The 16,721-nt window shown below is 43.7% G+C and overlaps 1 protein-coding gene across 5 annotated transcripts in view; it reads right to left on the bottom strand.

The window, feature by feature from the left end:
- The window catches only part of AOAH (acyloxyacyl hydrolase), a 180,274-nt gene that overhangs the window by 12,992 nt on the left and 150,561 nt on the right, over positions 1-16,721 (bottom strand). For 4 of the 5 annotated variants that reach the window (XM_043463197.1, XM_043463196.1, XM_043463199.1 and 1 more), the window contains 4 exons: positions 10,358-10,416; positions 10,214-10,273; positions 8,838-8,934; positions 2,010-2,086 (listed from right to left, as the gene is read on the bottom strand). In XM_043463197.1, coding sequence (XP_043319132.1) covers positions 2,010-2,086; positions 8,838-8,934; positions 10,214-10,273; positions 10,358-10,416 — 293 coding nt within the window. Of the gene's footprint in view, positions 1-2,009; positions 2,087-8,833; positions 8,935-10,213; positions 10,274-10,357; positions 10,417-16,721 lie in introns of all 5 variants that reach the window. The other variant, XM_043463198.1, reaches the window with a different exon arrangement.

Genomic DNA, 16,721 nt, shown 5'->3' with positions numbered 1-16,721 from the left:
TCGTCCAATGTGCTTTGGTTTCTTTTGTATTCAGGTCCCTGCCCTTGCACTTTCTCTGGCTCAGAACACTTTCTGCAGCCCCTTCCCTCTTCCTGTCACTTGACAAGTTCATGGTCTTAATTCTGAGTTCCCTCCTCCAAAAGTTTTTTCTCATACCCCTTTGCTCCATCCCATCTCCCATAATGCTCCCTTAGCATCTGTGCTTGCAAATTAGAGGCACTGACTACATTTAATTATCTGTTTACTTCTCAGTCTCCCACTCTATCCTATAATCTCCTTAACCGGCAGGGGTAGTTTCTTGTTCATCCTTGACTTCTCACTGTATTTGATACCGGATAGGCACTCAGTAAACATTCTTGGATGGCAATTTGCCATCTACTGTTCAGCTCAACATACGGGATAACTAGGCAGGCTTTAGGCATATCTCTCCATTATCATCCACTTTAGTCACAGCTCCGCCCACTGTGGCCCACTCTATCATCTACTCCCAGCGTGTGAACGAATCTCTCAGGAATGACTCAAGATTATAGCACACGCTGATTTTCAGCTTTTGACTCTGTTCACAACCATCAGTTATTGGTGAAGCCGTCTGAGTGCAAGAAAGAGCCCCAATTTGACAGAACTTGAACCCTAAGGCTATTTTAAGAGTCAGGGACACAATACTCTTTTGATAGATCAGACAGATATGTCCCAAGGGATACAACAAAGCTGTCTTTGACCCTCTTCTTTTTAGTTTGTTCCTCATTACTCTCTATCTGACCATCTCCTCTTGTCCCTGTTCTCTGTAGAATCAGAGGGTAAAATTCTGTGATGTACAAAGAACGATAAGAACTACTACCTCATTACTGCCGGAAAGCAGGTCTCCACATGAACTATTCTAAAACCAAAGACATCATTGGGGGGAGGGGGAAAACTCTAATATTTAAGCAGCTTCTAGCCAATAATTCTCTTGGATCAACATATCCAAGTAATACACAGGAAACTTAGATATTCTAAAGTGCATTACTTAGATTTTTTGGGTTGTTGCTATTTAACACATGGGTGTTTAATATGCACTTTAAAATTGACCCAGCATCTATGGGACTCCTCTGTCTATTCATCTGATGATGGAGTGGCACTCTTCCTTTTCTTTTGAGACAACTCTTAGCCCTGCCCATGGGTACTCATGGGACCTAGAACTCGAGGGAAGGAGAACGTGGTTCTCTTCAAGCTTCTGAGGGGATGATCAGGCCTCCCTGTGGCCTGACTGACCAAAATGTAGCAAGTAGCAGAGCTACCCACACCCCCACTTCTTTTCCTATTTTTTATATAAAGAGATATTATTAAGAAGTCCAGTATATAGAACAGATAAAAGAGGAACTTCCCTGACTCCAGCCAGGATAATGGACATAATGAGGACAGGAGGGGACAGCATCCCACCTTCCAGCTCCCCTTGCTCTGTGAAGAGACCAGAGCAGAACTACTTTCCAGAATTGTCCCTTGGAATCCTAGATGGGAAACAGCTTTTACTGCAGGATATTGCCAAGGGCATTGTTCTCCTCTCATACAATTCTCCTCATTTTCTAGAATGATCTGTAGAAGAAATTTCTCACAGAACTCATTTCCAGGAATCCTTCTGATTTTTTTTTCTGAGTACTTAATTTATTTATTTTTTATCTTTTGAAGGCCATGACTTATGCCTATCTTTGCATCAGCCCCTTGGAAAGCCTGGAGCTGATTTTGTGGGTCCTCGCAGGCAGTATCTTAGGAATTTCTGGGACAAATTGTGAATTGTAATCATTAAGTCAGGAATCCAGGTATTATTTCTATCTTATTTTCCTTTTACTCTGACTTTTACTTTATTCTTTAAAATGAGTATTAATTTAATTTATGTTTATCTTCTATCTTACACATGTATGCACATCACTTCAAACTCTTTCTGGAATAAAACAGGATAAAAATGAACATATGGATGCATTAATTATAATGAAAAAATAAACTTTCAGCAGCCATCACATGACTGCTCTTACCTCATTAGGGTGAAATCCATCCACGGGTTCAATGAGCTGCCAGGGCTGCCCACCTCTCTTTTGCCACTTCTTCACAACTGCAGGGCAGACACACACAGAATTAGAGACATGCTTTTCTGAGCAATGGTCAACACCCAGAATAAGGGTTGTGAAGGATGCTCCTCCTGGGCTGATGTTTACCCAGCTACATCTGCCTCTGAATCATTGTCTCAGGATGGGGGTTTTCTGAACAGAAGTGATCTTTCCATTGTATCATTTTTTCCCTTTAACTCAAGAAGAAAAACGTGTGAGAGTGTTGGATGAATGTGGTTTGTAGAGTAAGGTGGGTAGGAGGGAAGGGTGAGCTGTAAAATATTCAACAGTAATTTAAGTCCATCTCATTTCTCAGTGACCAGAACAGAATTTCAGAAACAAGAGGAAACTATTAAGCTAACCTCTCCTTTCATGGGTTGCCATTTCCAGACACTGCCTGCATGTATCAAGCCATCATCATTAAAACTCACATAGTTCTCAGAAATATAATTACATAAAATGTTCTCAACATCACATGTAGAGGAGAGCTACAGAGAAAACACTATGAGCCTTAAAATGATGAGCAGCAATAAAACTGTTCTTCAACAGGGGTGAAACCCAGGAATATAAGTTGCCCCAAGGCAACAGTACAGCGAACTCTACATTGTAAAATCATATTGTCAATAAGGATTTCTCAAGGAAATTTCAAATCCCCAGAAAATCTCCACAGAGAAAACTGTGAGACCTTCCATTACTAAAGTAGCCCACCATGTCCTCACTTCCCTGGTGTCCTGAGAAGGGAGTGGGCACAGCTGTGATTCCCCCAGTTCTTCCCTCCTCGTGCGTATATGTTCAGTTACCCGGTTGTGTCTGACTCTGCAACCCCGCGGACTGTAGCCCATCAGGCTCCTCTGTCCATGGGGATTGTTCAGGCAAGAATACTGGAGTGGGTTGCCATTGCCTACTCCATCTTCCCTCCTCACTCTGCAAAAACTCAAGGGCAGGGATCTGTGCCCTCTTGCCCGCCCACCTCCCCCCCCCCAACTGTTTATCTCCCTTTGCCCCAAAGGAAGAATGAAAATTCTATTAGGGGCTCTCACTGGACAAGAGAAGCTGGACTTCCCTGGAGCTGAATCAATACTATGCTGCTTTTGTAATTAGTTCTAATATCACACCAGGCCATCTATACTTGCAGTCCAATCCCTGTCCCCAGAGGGGCTGCAAATACTGCTACCCTTCCCAGAGCACAGGAGACAATCCCTGCTGGTGGTTTGGAGTCTTACACTGGATCACCAGTTCCTGTTGGCTTTTTCCCCGCCTAAATGGCCACCACTGAGCCACCCTCTTATATTTTGTGTTTTAGTGGGTTTTTTTGGAGGGTTCTAGAAGAAACAGCTATTGGAAAATGGCCTTTGCATTTGTTGTGAAACTCAATCAAGGACATTGTCCACAGTGTCCTCCACATGTGGTCCCAAGGGAGAGACTGCTTCATGCTGGTAAATGATGTATCTCTCTGAAGGAATAGTATATATCTGATCTTCTGATGGGAAGCTTAGAGTTGCAATGATGCTGAAACCACGCTAATCCTTAAGAAGACTTATTCTGCTGAACCAGCTTGCAGACCTCAACAGTTTCTTGCAGTTGGCCACAGGTACACTGTGAAAGACAGAGCCCTGGGCAAGCTTGCCTGGCTCCAGCTTCAGTCTGCCTGGCTGTTCTGTTTTTCAGGCATGACCTTGGAATCAGATTTTCTGCTTCAGGTTCAATTCTGGCTGCTGCACCTTAACCTCTGGACCTGAAACTGACGCACCTGTGGGGCTGCGCTGTCCTGGGTGCATAATGCTGCTCCAGCCCAGCTCTGCTCATCTGGCTTACCTGATGCGAGTTCCCCGTGTTTGGTTCAGGCTGTTCTTCTCCCCTTTGATTGACCAGGGGACCATGGGCCACTTTCCTACTCATTTTTTTTGGGGGGTGGTCCTGCTTTTCTGCTTTAGAATTTTACACTGATTCTCTGAGTCACTGCCAATCTGAACATCCAACCAATTACCCTTAATGGAGCACACAGGCATTTGGAAGGGTTTCTTCAAAGTCAGTGTCACCCATTACTGAGCCCCCTCCATACTTTTTGCTCTTCTGTATGATCAGCCTTATCCCTGTCTTGCAGTCCCAAGAGTTTCTAAAACAAAAAATAATGATGCAGAAAGGTCTAGCCCAGGTTAAGACATCAGCCTCCCGGGTTATCTGTCACAGGAGAGGTGACCTCGCTTCTATGCTACTCGTGTTCTTTCACCTCACCCAAGTTCTCAATGAACTTTTCAATCCTTTCTCTTGCTTCGCCCTTTATTTTTAGTTTGGTTTCCCTTATGCTGAACAAGTGTGATAAAGAAAAGAAAGAGAGAAAGAATCTCGATCCAGTGTTAAGTAATTCCCAGTCCGTGTTAGACAATGGGAGGCAAGCCCAGTGAAGACCTCAGAAAGCCTGCTGAGAAGCTGTAGAGTTGGATGAATAAGACATGAGGATTGTTTTAACAAGATGGACAGCAAGGCATGGGTCTGAGCTGGACCACTCACACATCCTCTGATCCAGCAGGGGCAGGAAGTTCCTTACAGTATTCTCTGGCTCTCCTTGTTTGCAGAGAAGGTTAATCAACAAATTCAATCTAAACTTGTGCCTTTACTGGCTAAGAGAACATTCAGAAAGGAATTACAGTGATCTAGAAAGCTGGAAAATCCACAGTGGAAAGCAAATTTGAGCCCATAAGTGAAACAAATTTGAGCCTATAAGTTTAAGCCAAAATGGTGTTCTTGGAGAGAAATGTTTACTGAGAGCCCTTCTCTAGTGTGATTAAATACTAGTCTTAACCAGGCTTAAAGTTAGTCTAGGCTGTTTCCATTTTGATTTGAATTTTATGTGCATTGAATGAGTGAGTGAGTGAGTGAGTGAAGTCACTCAGTCGTGTCCAACTCTTTGCGACCCTGTGGACTGTAGCCTACCAGGCTCCTCCATCCATGGGATTCTCCAGGCAAGAATTATGTACATTACTAACTACTAAATGAAAAACTATTTCCCTTAGAGGCAGGGAGAGGTGGTGATGGATATTATACTTCATGGAACAAATTCAGTCATCAGAATTAATGACTGTTTTTAAAATGAAAAGGAATGGTCATTCCTTCTACTCTCTTGTAGGCTTGATCTCATAATGTAGGATCATTTTCTCACATGATATTCTGTCTTTGAGGGTTACCAGTCACTAAATATCTGTAGACATCAGAATTACAACACTTACAGGAAGAGTCAGTAACTCACAGGCAAGAGTTTAAGGTTTCACCTGTGTTATGACCAGACAGAGTTAGATAGAATGACCCTTTTTAGTTAGTTTATCTCAGGGTGAAATTTTGCTCTTTAGAATAAATACAATGGTAGACAGTGGTCTCTGTTTCTTCCTGACTGATTTTGGCATGGGAAGTCCAAGCAGGGTATTATGGTAAATGGGTCAGTTTCCTTCCTACCTGGGACCATAATTAAAAATAGGTATATGAATTCCAATTTGTTCTTTGGAACAGCTGATTTAAAGCTCTTGAATCAGTATGAATGATCTCTTGGGATATGGTACGTACTGTATTTTCTTTATTGGTAAAGTCAAAACTTTGCTAATGACCAGTTTTTCAGAGATGCAATAGAAATCACAGGAGAAGACTCATAGAACATTTGCTAGCTCCTTGATAAACAGCAATATTAGCAGATACTTAAAGAGAAATCTGAATTCTGGTCAGATTTCATTGTTATTGGTCATTTTACAAACACACATGGGGGAACCAGGTTTATTCTAATTGAATTGTCTTAGAAGCTGAGGGCAGCTGGTGGAATATTTAAAGTGTCAGTGAAAAAATGGCCTTGTCAGTCAAGTGGCATTTTCCTTTCCCCATTTGGGAGGTGTGGTAGAGACGAAGAAAAAGGACATCACCTGCTCAAGCTGGCATTTCCTGAAGGGAGAAAAAATTACTGCCTCTGTTTAGCTCATAACCAGTTGGAGGATGAGTCAGCAAGAGACAGAAAAAGTCTTTGAGGTGAGCAATCATCTTTTGGAGCTGGACTGAGGCTGTCAGACTGGAGAACAGACAGGTCTCATGTCTACCCTCGAGGGACAGGGACCCTCAACAGTCATTTGCTCTGTCTCAGGGTGTACAATTGTGAATTACATATGAAAGTAACATTTGTGATGCTCAAATGCAGTATAGAAATGAGAGCAGAGATTTTCATGTGACTACTGAGACTGCAGATTTAATAAATGACTCTGTAGAGTTTCCCAGGAGGTGCAGTGGTAAAGAAACTACCTGCCAAGGCAGGAGACACAAGAAATGCGAGTTTGATCCCTAGATTGGGAAGATTCCCCTGGAGGAGGGTATGGCAACCCACTCCAGTATTCTTGTCTGGAAAACTCCATGGACAGAGGAGCCTGGTGGGCTAGAGTCCATGGGGTTACAAAGAGTTGGACATGACTAAGTGCGTGTGTTGGAGGCTATCCATGGAGATGGATCTTGGAGTGGATGCCCCCTCTGCCTGCCCTGGAAAAATGCTAAAGTCTCAAGGTAGGCATTCCTTTTGGAGTAATCTAACACTGAGCATAGGTGAAGACGTCACCATAGTTCCTGAAAACTAGATAGAAATTCCAGTTCTTTCAGAAGGGCACATGGTGGCACATAGCTATAAAATGTGGGATGCTGTATTGGATGTTTCTAGAGGCAGATCCCAGGGTACCATTTCCTCTCCCTCCCACTGGAGACTAACCTCATATGGAGAAGGCAAAGAAATCCCTGTACCAAAACTGGACCTTCAATATCAGGAAATTAAAAATTTTCAGGAAGTTCCTCGAACTATTGATGAGAATTGACAAACAAGGAGAGATACCTAGGAGGTTTCTCAGAAAGGTTGATGTAGCATGTTCAGTTTAACTGAAACTTTTAAATTGCATTTACTGCTGCTCTGAGGATAAGAATGTGCTGAGGACAAAAAAAAAAAAAAAAAAGAGAATGTGCTGAAGAAGTTCTGCTTCCAAGTATGTGGAATGCTGGTCAGGATGGGGTCTGGGAGGAAGCCCTTTTCTCTATATCTTTCATGAAGAGAAGGACTGTTCTGTTTTGTTAACTAGATTCCCAGCACCTGTACAGCACATAGGAGGGCTTAGTAAAAATATGATGATTAAGTGACTAAGTTCTTAATCTTGGAGCATTATCGGAGCCCCACTGATTAAGTTTTAATGTGTGTATGGATCATCTGTGGATTATGTCCAGATGCAGACAGACTCTGATTAGGCAGGTCCTAATTAGGAGTGGGGCCTGGGGCTCTGCATTTATAACCAGCCACCCTGGTGTATGGATCCTGTTCATTTTGAACTGTGTATTAAGTGGCCAGGGTATGAGAGAATGGTGCTCTTTCCTGGGTGCTGGTTATGTTCCAGGCATGGCATTTAGGAAGATTACACATTATTTCACACAATCATCACAGAGACTTGTTATGTAGATACAGTGTCTCTGTTTCCAGGTCTGGAAAGGAGAATTTGAAAATGTTCAGGGAATTTCCAGTAGTCCCAAAGATAACAAATGACAGCGCTAGAGATTACTGTGGAAATGAGACAGTCTCTAGTGAATGCTTGGCATTATTATATTTTTAAAAACTTTATCTACATTCAGGGTTGGTGATGATCAAAGATTACTTAGTGGTACATTTGTTTTCACCAGGAATTCATTAATGAGGCTTTAACTCTGCATTTTAATGAGAAGTTATTTATCAAAATGTCTCTCCCCATGAGGGAAATATGTATCACCTAGGCAGGAAATCTAGTTAAGAGAGATCAGTCTTGTTGAAAAGATGTTCAGAATTGAAGTACTAGAGTCTACAATGCAAAACGTGTCAGCTAATGCAATATTTGATAATTCATGGTGGCCATCTGCTTCATCCCAGATGCTTGGGCTGGGGGAGTTGGTGGTGGGGAGATAGAGATGATAAACTCCTTATGAGAAATCGCCCATCCTTTGCACACACTGCAAAGCTTTTTGTTAGCATCATCTCAGCTGGCAGTCAAACAGCAGAGGCTTTTGTCTTGTGTAACAATTACTTAGAAATGAAAATGGGACTGGAAGGATTAAAGTCAGTAGATAATAATTTTTCAGAGTCAAGATGTAAAGGATAAATCCAGTAATCATGCTTGCTTTCTTGTGACCACTCATCAGTGACCCCAGTGTTTGGAGAGAGTGCTAGAAAAGCAGCAGCAGTGTTCTTTCCAGAAAGTTGGGATATGGTTTGTCCATTTTGCCATAGGCATCTGAAGCCCCTCCTTTTGAGACTCTGATTTGTTTTATCATGTGTGGGGGCTGGGAATCTGCCTTGCTTTGAGTCCTTAGGGAATCCAGTGCCCATGGGAAGAGACATGAGCTTATCCCTCAGGCCTGTCACACTCATCCTTAGCCCATTCATAAGTGGGGCATTACTAAACTGTCAAGAATAAGTAAGATGATTTCACTGACCTGTTGGCTCCCAGCCCAGAGCTGTTTCTGACTGGTCACTGGCTCTATTGCTGCAGGGATTCTAAAATAATGGTGAAATAAGGAGGTGATGCTAAGCTTCCACCTTTCCAGAAAGACTCTCATACTTTATTTCTTCCAATACTCAGAGCTATTAATGTGTCAGGATGGGCAACTGTGACCCTGTCCATGCTACTGCCTGTTCACTTGTAAACAAACACCTTGCCCAGGAAGGCTCTAAATGGTGGCTGCTGCTTTTGTCTTGTGTCAATACCTAAACCAAGCAAAACTTACTTTTTTGGAAGTCGAAATCTAAGTAGAAAAGGTCGAAGTTCATAAATTTCTGACTGGTTGCAATTTTTTTCAGCGTTGTGGAGAGTTGTTCTGCTCTCTGAATACAAAGGAAACAGGGAGAATTTCATGAAACCTAGACTTGGGCTTTAGGGAGATAATTCAGGCAGAACAAAGAAATCAATAGTTCCCACTCCCACCCCCACTGCAAGTCATCAGCAGAGAGCAGCTCTGCATATTAAATTCTGTTCATGCACAAATGGCCAACGAACATACAAAACTGTTAAAATTCATTAGGAACCAAATCAGTGCAAATTAAAGTAATAAGATACCATTTTCTCCCCATGGTATTGTCAAGGAAAAGATGAACAATCGTGATAATAAAGAGTATTGCCATGGGATATGTGATTGAGAATGTCAATTTGTTTAACCTTTCTAGAGAACAGTTTGGTGATACGGATCAGATCTGGTGTACTCTTTGACCAATAATTTTCTAGGAATTTATCTTAAGAAAATAGACATAATACACAAAGACATACATTTTTATATATAAAAAGGTTCATCACAGTGCTATATATCATAGCGGAAAATTAGAAACAACTCATATGTCCAACACCAAGGGATGAAATAAACCATGGTATATTCATGTACTCTGTATTCTAAAATGATTACAAAATTATGATGTGGAGGAATAATTATGAACATTAGAAGGTATAAAACAATACATGTGTTCTGATACTATGCAGGCCAAGTCCCCAAAATGACTAGCTATGAAAGTAATACTGGAAAGACATACATATTAATTTTGGGTGGTAAGATTTTGAGTGATTTTTGCTAATGTTTTTTGTATTGTTTTACATTCCAAAGTTTTAAAAAATTAAGACATATTTCCCTTGTAAAAACTTTTAAATAAATCCCTTCCAAAGAGATTATTTACCATCTGTGAAAGAAATGTGGGAACCTTTTTCAGAGAAGAAAGGAAGGCTCTGGGGCATCTGGTCCTCCCTTGCCTTGGGAGACTTCCAGCTCTGTGTATACCTAACCTTGCTCACTTCTCTGACTCTGCAAAATGTCTAGGACAAGCTTTCACAGACATCTGTGAGTGTGCGTACATGCATAATGTGCGTACAAGAGAGGCACACACAGAGACAGTGACTGAGGACCATGGCAAGATGACAGGCTCAGTGAGGCAGAGTTGGGAGACAGGGCACCCCACATTCTCTTGGCTCCTCAAGCATCCAAGAGTTTGATTTTTTTTTTTAAATTCACCAGCTTGGAGGCCATTGCCCTGCCAAAACCCCATCCCCAGTGAAAATCCTGCAGCAAACACAGGTAGAGAATACTAGAAGATGGGATCAAAGGACCCACGACAGCCCTACCTCTGAAGTGAGATTCCGCAGCGTCTTGTTGGAAGACATCCAGCCGTGGCAGGGGCTGACCTGAGAGCAGGAAAACACTTTGATTACAGAAGAATGGTGCAGGTCATGGGAACATGGCCTTGGAAGAAGTCAGCGTGAGCTCACCTGGAGACAGTTCAGGAAGGAGTAGAAATGCGCGTAGGTCACGTCCTTGTTGAGCTGGCCTGGAAAACAGAGGGATCTGGCCTGTGGCATGCACTCAGAGATAGAGCAGCCAACTAGGGACCCTGATAGGTGATCCTGCCTCCCTTGCAGAAGGCTGGTGTCCCCAGGGATCCTTCCGGGTTTTGCACTTGGTATTGCTCTTGAGGAAGCCTAGGCTTTCCTTCTTTCTGAGCTCCCTAGAAATTGACACCCAGAGTTGAGGAGAAGCCCTAAGGAGTTCACTCCCTTCTTGAGCTCTTATCATGGGCTAGGGCAGGACTCCAGGGAGAGGGATACAGGGCACCATATGGACCAGAACACCACTAACGAAGGACTTGGCAGAGCAGTGGCTTTCTCCTGGCAATGGTATCCAACATGGGGCCCAGGGAGCATGCAAGGTGTAGTTGACCAAATCCTCCTTTTGTGTTTACGAAACACTGAAGTCTGACCCAATTAAATATATATTCCAATTATGACAGGACAATCAAATGTCTGAAGGTCTGATCATGCTCTATTTTATAGTTTGGTGAACTGAAGGTTTCCACAAATGCTTGGGCAGCCATCTGCTGGGAGCAGCTAGTATGTTATACCCCTTTATGGCCCACCAGTTCTCTTACTTGAGCCCCCATTAATAGATGGGCTCTATTTTTGGTGCTTTTGGTGCAAGTTAAAGAAGTACATAAGAATAAAGTGATAAGCACCAAATGCAAGCTCATGCAGAGTCTTTCCAAATATCAACTGTAGACCCAGAATCTGGGGGCATAATTTATTTTCTCTTCACACCTCCCACCCCCTGGCCTTTCTACCATATCCCCCGCTCCCCATCCGCTCCCCTCCTACTTCACCCCAGTGGCAATTCAACTTTCATGCTGCAGCTGGGACACAAAATCCAGGCTCTCCCACATCTCAGGGGTGAATGACTGATGTCTTATCCATTAACACTTCTCTCACGCCCGAAAAAATAAAGGAAAATAATAGGGCCTATCTCGGAGCGAAGAGAAAGATTGAAGGTGATAGAACACAGTCTTATTTTTCACTTATACCTCAGATCAGTTAGACTGAAAGATAGATTCAATTTTCTTGTCGTAGAGGGAAAATATATTATGTCTCTGGGTGGGTGAGTGAATCCCAGGACTGGAAAACCGCAGGCTTATTATCGCCATTAAAGTCACAGTGACACGCGGGGCCTTCTCTGTGCTCCAAAGGTGTCTGCATTTTCACATTTTAGATGAATCCCAAGCCACTGGCTCTTGTCTTCACTTTCATTTTATGGACTCCACATGGAGCTCTCAGCTCCCATCTTTCTGCAAGATCCTGCTCTCCATCACTGAGTCTGCTTTCCCTCTTTGTGTGTGTGTGTGTGTGTGTGTGCGCATGTACTTTTGCAATTTGCCTACTTTCTGTGTGTGTCCCTGCCTGTCTCAGCCTAGCCCAGCTGCAATGACTGACACCTCCAACCTGCATCTCCACCCTTAACTCTCCCCTGCCGGGAGGCCTTGGCTCTTGCTGATCCAGCCCCTGAGTGCCAGCCTTCCCTCTGCCATCTTGTTTCTTTGTTGGTACTGGGGCCATGTAATAAACCTTAGAGAGCTTGGCTGGGGCCCTGACAACCTGCTTGGCCCTGACTCTCACCTGGTGGCCTCTCTCTCTCCTTCCCTTGCCCAGTGGCTGAAGTCTCTTCAACCTGCAGGAAGTGGCACCTCATGCCTGACCATAAGAAACATTTCTACACCCTCTTCTTCCTCATCTGAAAGACTGGACTTCACTGATATCCACAGGGACTGGAGTTTATCCTGCTCCTGGATTCTGGAGAAGTCATCGGCTATCTCCTCTGTTGGGGCTAAGCTGATCCATAGCCTTGCTGCATCCCAGCTTACACCCTGCTTCCTACTATGCTACTGCTGAGGCCCCAGCACATGTTAGGATGAGACCACAAGGCATATCCTCCTTCTGGATCATCTTCCAGTCCCTGTTCCTTCCCCTCTATCTCCTGGGTATTCTGGTTCTGTCTCTAATCGGATCAGGTTAATGGAAAAGAAGTTCTTAGGTGAGTAGGTAGGTCTGTGGACAGGATAAGGGCACATTAACTGTAGTTAGAAGATAAATGGGAGAGATGTAATGGGTTGGTTTCCCTTCTGTCTGGTATTTCTGCCTATTAAAGGTTAGGGTGTCTGGGTCTGGTCATGTGAAAGGCTGACTGAGAGTGCTTGTGATGGGCTTATGGTTGAAAGATGGGGAAGAAGGAAAATGGTTCTTATGCTTTTTTCCATTGATTGAAATTGTCAGGTTGTTATTCGCTCTTTCTTTTTATGTATTACTTTTTATCCCTGTTACTCTAATGGTATTTTTCCATACTGAGGAGCCCTGGTATAAAGACTGATCCTACCTAAATGTTGTATCTACATGTAAAGAGGTGGTGTCTACAGCTCCTTGTAGAAAGTAAATCTGATGAAGAAAGGTGGTCATGAATGCCCAGGACAGGGACAGGAGGGATGTCCCACAATAGTGGAACAATCTGTGTGTGTGTGTGTGTGTGTGTGTGAGGGCTGGGAGCCCATGGGTTGGCCCAGTGGATGCCCTATGGTCCCGCTTAAGATCGCAGGGTATCTTCTACCCCAGCTGCTATAGTAGCACCTAATATCTCAGTCATGTGTAAGTTCTTTTGCGCAGTTTTTGGAGTGTATTTAATGTTGGGACCATAACTGAAATTTTGGTGCTGATAAAAGCTTGATACTAAAAAATAAAAATAAAAGTTGGTACTAATAAAAGCCTAGTACCAACAAAGATCAGCCACACCTTCATGAAATACCATCTAAGTGTGTTAAACCTTGGTACAACCACATTAATTTAAACAGAGATGAAGCTAGTAAAAAAATGGAAGGTGGGGTATTTTAAAATGCATTAGGTTTCAGTTTAAGAATAATTGAGGCAAAATGAAGTTATTGCTGATGTCTTGTGGCAGAGGCCCTTCAAGGAAGGCCATATGGCAGACTTATTTGTAGCCAGTACTCCCAGATTTCTTGACCACAGTTTAACCCTTTAGATAGCTCCCAGAATGCTTGTACAAGTGTTGTTGGCCCCAGGGTAATTTTACTGTCAGGATCTGTATAATCTTTTTCCCAATGTAGTTGTTTTTCCTTCTCCTTAGAGGACAAGGACTTCACCTTAGTATCATCTTTAGATAATTGGTATCTCAGACATATTAACAGAAAGACTGCCTTCCTCATAGGCTATGCCTGAGAGGACACATTCCTGGTCAAATACAAACTTTCTCAAAAGATCTATGCAAGTACAATCCTAATGTGTGAGACCTACTTTCTGGTAATTCCTCAAAAAGATAGAACATTCTCACCAGGAATTCTAATTGCTAGTAGAGATTGTGGGGCTGTCACAGCCCTTGGCAGCCAGGCAGTTACCAGGCAGTGATTCACAAACAAGGCGAAGAGGAATGATGCTAAGGAGGGTATCCTAGCTCCTTCTTCCCTGGTGGGAGTTAGCTAGACACCCTTTCTTGTTCTGGGCCTCCACTGCCTGCTGATCTGATGCTGTGGCCTTTAACCTCTTTCCTGAATAGATGGGCTGAATTCCGACTTGTACTATTGAGGCAGCAGAGAATGTAATCACTGACCTAGGGCTTCTTCCCCAATCCCTTTTGCTCCCTGGCCTCTTTCTTAATCCTTAAGGGGCAGCTAAAGTCAAGTCTACAGATTATCATCATCATCATGTTTCTTGGCTCAAAGGCAGAAATAAATGGAACCCCCCTCTTAAGTTCTTGTACAACCCTGAGCACTATGCCCCGGGAACCAGACTCAGGTGTTTGGCTATTGATTAAGATGAGACTCACCCCAACCTGGGCAGAGCAACCAAGCCCTGAGACTGACCCAGCATTAGGCTGCTTCACTGCTGGTTCCTGTCTTGTGGGAACGAAGATCCAAAGATTGGAGGGGGAGCAGGAACAGAATGGAGACAATGCGAAGGCAGCAGCCCCTACTCAACCTTCTCATCTTATGTGAGTTAGGAGCCTGCCAGAGGAGGAATGAGGATGCTGGGTGAATCCCACCTACTTCCCCAGTCTGTCTAGGAAGGACCCTGATGCTTCTTGAGGAATTCAAAACTTATTTCCCATGGCAACCAGACAGCAGGGATAATTTAAGATCGGAATAATAACTGAAAAACATTAGAAATTTTAGGTGGTTTCAACTTTCTCCCCAATTGGATCCCCCTGCCCCGCCCCAATGCACCAAACTAGGGTTGTTGATATGGAACACACTTGTTCCACCTTTGGCTTTTGTGCTATGAATTGCTAGTCTAGATCAGCGGCTGGAGGGAGGCTGTTTGAGGAAAAGACAAAGCCTAGAGCTGGGTTTCTCAGCGTTGGTACTGTTGATATTCCTGGTTGTGGAGGGGCTGTCCTGTGCATTGCAGGATGTTTAGGAACATCCTTGGATTCTAACCCTTGGATGCCAGTAGCACCCTGTATCTCCAGGTGTGATATGATAATGGGTGGGGTTGGGTGGGTAGTCCCTGGATGAGGGACTGAGAGAATCCTCCAAGTGATTGAGTCCCTGATCAGTCACCATTTTCCTTTCCTTGCTGTCTTCCAAATTACATGGAGTCATTTTTAAATACTGTGGTTGAGTCAAGGGAATTGCATGGCATATCTGAAAAAACTTATGGATGCAGTCTAACTGCAGTTCATGGAAAGAGAATGAGATTTGAAGTCAGAAAACCCAAAGTCAAGTCCATACTGGTGTGATGGAGTAAATTGGGAGCATATTTCTCCTGCCTCCAAGTTCCCTTCCCTAAGCATTTTTTAGCATGGGCGAAATCTAGGAATCTGAAAACATCTGTTGTGCCATGCTTAGTCGCTCAATCATGTTCGACTCTGCAACCCAAGGGACTGTAGCCCACTAGGCTCCTCTATCCATGGGGATTCTCCAGGTAAGACTACTGGAGTGGGTTGCCATGCCCTCCTCCAGGGGATCTTCCGAACCCAGGGATCAAACCCAGGTCTCCTGCATTGCAGGCGAATTATTTACCATCTGCGCCACTAGAGAATCTGAAAACATCTGTTAGGGGAAGTGAAATTTTCATCCCCAGTGGCTCAAAGAGCTATTCTTAGCCCAAGTGGTTGTCCTTCACATGTCCAAGGCAGCCCAGATTGGAGTAAAGTTCACTGTGTCATCACACAATCATTTCTTAAGGGCGTGGTCGAAGCCATGTGAACAGATGGGACACACTTTCCTCATGAGAGGCTAAACTGTGTCCTCTTAGACAGTAATAACATTAATAGTACGTTTCATAACTGAAGAAGAAAATGACTTTAGTCTCATTGGTTGGGAGTGTGGTGTGTGGATATCTACTATCGTCCCCCAGTACGGGGAACTCAGTGAAGGGATCAGAGCCCTTTGAGAGCTGGTTGAAGGGTCCCTGCTCTTCTCTTATGTGGGGAGGGGTGGAACTTGCTGAGGGAGGTGGTAGGGAGGTTGGATCAAGCAGGAACTGCAGGAAGAGGACATGAGACGACTGAAAAGACACAGGGATGTGATGGATGCATGGGAAAGCTCTCTCCTCCACCCACCATGGACACAAAGGAAGGAGTTTCAGGTCACCCCCTCTGAATTGCTCATCTGACTCACAAGAAACTGTTTGCACCTCCAGGGTTGGTCTAAGGAGGCAGACCTGGCAATGCCAGAGAAGGGACAGTCTCTTTCCATGACAGACTGGCACAGGTGCTGTCGATATGGGGCTGAGATGATGGTCCCCAAGCCTCTCCTTGTGGATGCCCCTCTGAGAGGCCTGAGGCCAGTGCTTCCCATCTGCCCTTTGCTTAATTTTCTCTAGTAACACTCAGCCTCCTCTGACTTTTGGAATCTTTCCCCCACTGTAACCTAAGCCTATGCTGGCTGAGATTTTTGACTATAGTGTTCGCTGATGGTTACACAGTGCCTTGAACAGCACATGGCATACAATGAGTATTTTTTTAAAGGACATTCTTCCCTGAAACACAGAAAAAGAACCCTGCTACACCCAGGTTACATATACAATAAGCTGTGCAACATTTGGCAAGCTACGCAACCTTTCTGAGCCTTAGTTTTTTTCATCAATCAAGTGAAATTAATAGAAACATTTATCTTACAGAATTGTTTTAAGGGTCAGTAATGGCAGCTCTTCCCAAGGTGAATTACTACTACTTTCACAATCTTTGTAAAGGATCTGGAATGCTAGACATGCTATTAGAAATTTCCTGGAACTTTAAAGCATTTCAGAGCCAAGCATTCCAAGAACGTAGAAGCAGGGAGCAAGGCTTCTGGAGGACTGTGTC

Source organism: Cervus canadensis, chromosome 3, assembly GCF_019320065.1.
Source record: "Cervus canadensis isolate Bull #8, Minnesota chromosome 3, ASM1932006v1, whole genome shotgun sequence".
Lineage (NCBI taxonomy): Eukaryota > Metazoa > Chordata > Mammalia > Artiodactyla > Cervidae > Cervus > Cervus canadensis.
Note: the sequence above shows the minus strand (reverse complement) of the source record. Positions and strands in the feature narration are given on the sequence as shown.